Source organism: Antennarius striatus, chromosome 24 (genome assembly GCF_040054535.1).
Source record: "Antennarius striatus isolate MH-2024 chromosome 24, ASM4005453v1, whole genome shotgun sequence".
Taxonomy (NCBI): Eukaryota; Metazoa; Chordata; class Actinopteri; order Lophiiformes; family Antennariidae; genus Antennarius; species Antennarius striatus.
Genome location: NC_090799.1, coordinates 10,473,233 through 10,478,232, shown reverse-complemented (window position 1 = coordinate 10,478,232; position 5,000 = coordinate 10,473,233). Strand labels below are relative to the sequence as shown.

The window sequence follows — 5,000 nt, the reverse complement described above, 5'->3', positions numbered from 1 at the left end:
CAGAAGCCCTCTGGTCTGGGTCGGCGTTCAGTCACCGGCTGGACCAACATGTCAAAGGTTTTTACGTCGATGGCGGTGGACAGAGGTCATGTGATGGCGAGACAGGAGTCAGGTGTGCATCATAATGACCAATCAAGTCACCTAGTGGCTGGTCAGGAGGAGGTGGAGCTCCGCCCATCGATGGACCAGGAGGACTCATCACGTGATCATGTGATGAAGGTCTGAGGCAGCAGAACGATGGGGAAGCTCAGAACGCCCGACAAGAAGAGCTGCCAGACATCACCAGACGAGCCCAGAGTCGTTCCGTAGCATTCTGACGCAAACACAATGACACAGCGATCTGAAGCCGGCCACGCCCTGTGGGAGGAGCTTCACGCCACAGTGGAAGATCTGCCGCCTTCTAGGAGGAAAGGAAGCTTCGGATTTTTTGGTACGTCAGCGGAGCGACGATCGGAGCGCTGATCAAGAGTGACGATTGGAGCGACAATCAAGAGCGACGACCGGAGCAACAACTTGAGCGAAGATCAAGAGCGATGATCAGAGCATCGATCTAAGTGACGATTAAGAGCAACGATCGGAGCGTCGATCATGGGCTACAGTAGAGCATCGATCATGAGCGTCAATCAGAGCGTTGATCAAGAGCGCCGATCGGAGCGTCAATCGAGAGCGACGAGCAAAGCGACGATCATAAGCGACAGAGCGTCGATCATGAGCGCCGATCAATCATCTATCAAGAGCAATGAATACGGCGTCGATAAAGAGCAACGATCGGAGCGATGATTGGAGCGTCGATCGAGAGCGACGATTGGAGAATTGATTGGAACAACGATCGGAGTGTCGATCAAGAGCGGCAATCAGAGCGACAATAAAGAGCGACAATTGGATCGATGACCGGGGCAACGATCAAGAGTGTTGATCGGAGTGACGACCGGAACGACAATCAAGAGCGACAATTGAAGCGACGATCGGAGCGTCAATCAAGACCGACGATCGGAGCATCAGTCGGAGCGTCAATAAAGAACGACAACCGTAGCGTCAATCGTAGCCGCGATCGAAGCGTTGATAAAGAACGATGATCAACGACGATCAGAGCGAGTAGATCGTTGATCAAGAGCAACAATCGCAGCGTCGATCATGAGCGACGATCAGATTGTTGATCATGAGCGACGATCAAGAGCGTTGATCATGAGCGACGATCGGGACACAAACCAGTAAAACCGATTGTGAGAAAATGTGTTATTACTAAAAGAATATAGAAGACTGTTCATTGGCTGATGCAGAATAAACATCATTATAAAGGCTGAATGTTCACAGTGTGCATGGGGGGGGCCTGCGACCCCAGAGGGGGGGTCCCGTCAGCTGGTCATCAGGTACAGATCAATGCTCATAACCAAACATTGATCGATCACGTCTGAGTCAATCACCTCCAGTTGTGTCAGTTGGGGGGGGGGGGGGGCATGAGGCCTTTCTGCTTGGGGCCAACTGGGCGTCGCCCATTGGTCCATCTACAGGATGTGGGTGTGGTCATGTCATGACTTCAGGTCGACCTTCAGGCACACAAGTCAAAGTGAGTCGGGTGGAGTTGGGTCCTCCAGAGTCCTGACCCCTCGCAGTCTGGACCCCCCCCCTCCCCAGAGTCCTGACCCCCCCACAGAGTCCTGATCAATACGTTTGTGTGGTTCATGAATGGACCTGATTGGCTGAAACACAATGTTAACTAGTCTAGTGTTGAACACGCAGGAGGCAGCGCCCCCCTCAGGCTGCTGCTGGCCATGCAGGCTGTACAGGTGGGGACGGACCCCCGTCACCACGGGTCCTGTTTCACATGCTCTAGATCAACAGCCAGAGACCCGGAGAGTTCCACCCCCGCCCCCCATTCACACGCCCCCTCAGACACTCCGTGGCATCGGACCGGGTCCTGGGGGGCCGGACAGAACTCTGCTCGTCTCCACAAACTGACCGTAGAAAAACAGCTGATTACGTTATAAATACTGAATAATAAAAACGTGAGGAGCGCTTGATTCTGATTGGTCTGACGGAATCAACCAATCAAGCGCTCCTCACGATGCCGTCCAAACCTTTACTGTATGTACAAACTGGGAGCACTGGGACAGGAGCTACAGCGTGGTGCTGGTGGTGGTGGTGTGACACTGGACTTCTGACCGCAGCAGGAACATCCACCTGAGGGTGACCTGGAGGTCACCTGAGGGTGACCTGGAGGTCACCTGAGGGTGACCTGGAGGTCACCTGAGGGTGGAGCCAGAGGAGCTGCTGGTTCTCCAGAGGAACCTGGAGGTGGGGCAAGAGGAAGACGAGCTCAGAGCCGTGAGGAGGATTCCCTCCCGATTGGACGTTTCATGGCCACCTACTCAGACACATGGGGCGCCGGTTGTCATGACGACACGTCTCAGTGGTGGACGTGTGTCCAGCTGAGGTTTCATCTACATTTAGTCAGGAATGTGACTTCAGAAGTTTCTGCATAATGAGAAACTTCAACAAAACTGATTTTCCTCCTATTACCTTGATTTAATTCCTGGGGGGCGTCAGTATTTCAGGATTCTGAGGTGAAACTTATTTATTTTTTGTACGTCCACGAAGGTCCATCGACTTCCTGTGAGGTCATCAGCAGCTCTGAGCAGTGGGGGGGGGGGGGGGCTGTGGTGGACAGGCTGTGTCCATGTCGGCACGACGACCCGGTGGGCGTCGGCCCGATGACCCAGTGGGCGTCGGCCTGACGACCCGGTGGGCGTCGGCCTGACTTTAGCTTCCTGTCCCAGTACTCGTTTTACAAAAAAACTTTTTTGCAGATCAGAAAGAGGAGAAGGGGGGGAGAGGGGGGCGCAGCTCCTCTTCCTCAGCGTCTCCTCATCTGCCCCCCCCCCCCCCAAGTCGACCCCCAGGTCAGACGCCGTCAAGTCGCCGTCCTCAGGAAGGCTGGGGGAGGAGAGGCAGAAAGCAACAGTCAGACAGGGTTACCAGGGTGACGGGAGACACACACACACACACACACACACACACACACACACGCCCCCTGCTGGACAACGACAGCGTCAGTGGATCAAGCTGCTCCGCAATAGATCAAAGAAACAAGTTCAACCAAAACAACAGAACTAGAACCAATGAGGTCACAGACTGTAACATCCTGTGACACCCCTGGAAATGTTACCCTAACCTAGATTCATAGGTCAAGGATCAAATCTAGTGCTCTGACCTACTGCCATTGATCAAAGCACTAGCTTTGATCAATGGTCTTACTCACACTGGCCTTCTCCCTAGTCTTTCTATCTTATCCGGTTCCTGAGTGTACAAAAGTTGACCTTTGACTTTGACCTAGTTTTCTCAAGGTCAAAGGGAAATGTCTTCCTGTCTGTCCATTGATCTGCTGATGCTCCTGAGATCTTCATCATCGTCTTCTGCCTCCTTCTTGTTCAAGTCGGCCAAGCCTTCAGAAGATCTTCATCTGACAGCACGAGGCTCCTGACCCCTCCAGCTCCATGAGACCCCCCCCAGAACCTCTGAGCTGAGTGGAGGCAGCGCTGCTGGAGGTGTTCTGGAGGTCTGCTGTCAGGACGTCACTGATCCTGGAGTAACTCACCAACCCTCATTCGTTCAGTACAAAGGTTCCTCTGAGGCCTCACCACGTCTTCATGGGGGGTCTTGAAGCTACAATGATGATGTGATGGGGGCCGATGATGTCATGGGGGCCACTCACCTTGATGAGGGGGTTGATGACGCCCACGTTGGCGCTGGAGTTGAAGACCTTGTTGAAGCCCGTCTCCCTGTTGACCAGCTCCAGCTGGTAGAACTTCTTGTCGTCCTGCAGAGAGAACCCACTGTTACCACGGAGGGGCAATAAGGGCTGTTCTGCAAGGGGGGGGGGGCTGGGCCAGGGGCTGTCAGTGGGGCTAATGGCATCCAGCTTCCGGTTGGTATCAGGGCTGGGGGGCCACTTGAGTGGCAGCGACTCACCACCAGCTTCTTGACCAGCGCCTCCCTCTCGGTGACCATCTCCCTGAGGTCTGCGATGATGTGCAGGTCTTCTGGTCGGCTCTCCCGGTGCCTCAGCTTCTCCTCCGTCCCCTCCAGCCTGGACAACAGAGAGGACAGCTGGTGGGATGTCCTGTCCAATCAGAGAGCAGCATGTGTGTGTGTGTGTGTGTGTGTGGGGGGGGGCTCACAGTATCTGCAGGGCAGAGATCTTGTCCTTCAGGACCTCCTGGGCCTTGTTGAAGTCGGCCAGCATGATCTGGGTCTCCCTGTGGTGGAGGATGCTCAGCTCCCCCAGCTCCCGCTCGTGTCTCTTGGACAGGTCCTGCTCATGGGCCCTACGGCAGACAGGGACACGCTGGGCGGAGAACACACGGTGGGTCGCCATGGAAACACGCTGGAGGCGTGTTCCTCCGGTACCTGATGTGCTGGTTGGCCTCGCTGCGAACCCTCAGCACCTCCTTGCCCTTCAGCTCCAGCTCGCGGGTCAGGGTGTCGATGGTCTCGTTCAGGGAGTGGATCTCGTGGTCCAGGTCGGTGATGCGGTTGCTACGGGAACACACCTCCGACTGGAGGTCTGAGATGCGAGCGAGGAGCTCCTGTTCCTGGATTAGACACACAGGACAGGAGGAGGTCCAGGTGAGGAGCACCTGAGGGTGGAGACCCACCAGGGGGTGGAGACCCGCCCACCTGGGGGTGGAGACCCGCCCACCTGGGGGTGGAGACCCGCCCACCTGCTTGTGGCTCAGCTCCATGCTGGCCTCCAGCTCCCTGTGGGCGTTGCTGTTCTCCTTCAGGTGGATCTGCTTCAGGTGCTCTATGGCCGTGGCGTGGAGGTGGTTCAGCTCGGCTCGCAGCGACGCTGCAGACAGACGTCAGTCTCAGCGGGGGGCCGTGGTCTGAAGCCCCGCCCCCCGGAGGCGGGCCTTACCCAGCTTGGCTTTGCCCTCGTCCTCCAGCTCGAAGCGGAGCGTCTGCAGCTCCTGCTCCGACTGCTGCCTCAGGATCTCCAG

General features: G+C 56.1%; 1 protein-coding gene across 3 annotated transcripts in view; it reads right to left on the bottom strand.

Annotated features, from left to right (window-relative positions):
* LOC137591630 (protein FAM184A-like) overlaps positions 1-5,000 on the bottom strand; it is a 22,784-nt gene that overhangs the window by 514 nt on the left and 17,270 nt on the right. For 2 of the 3 annotated variants that reach the window (XM_068309754.1, XM_068309752.1), the window contains 6 exons: positions 4,919-5,000; positions 4,722-4,849; positions 4,408-4,592; positions 4,179-4,325; positions 3,970-4,087; positions 2,942-3,817 (listed from right to left, as the gene is read on the bottom strand). The exon at positions 4,919-5,000 is cut by the window's right edge and continues 72 nt beyond it. In XM_068309754.1, the coding sequence (XP_068165855.1) occupies positions 3,635-3,817; positions 3,970-4,087; positions 4,179-4,325; positions 4,408-4,592; positions 4,722-4,849; positions 4,919-5,000 (843 nt within the window). In that variant the 3' untranslated portion in view covers positions 2,942-3,634. The other variant, XM_068309753.1, reaches the window with a different exon arrangement.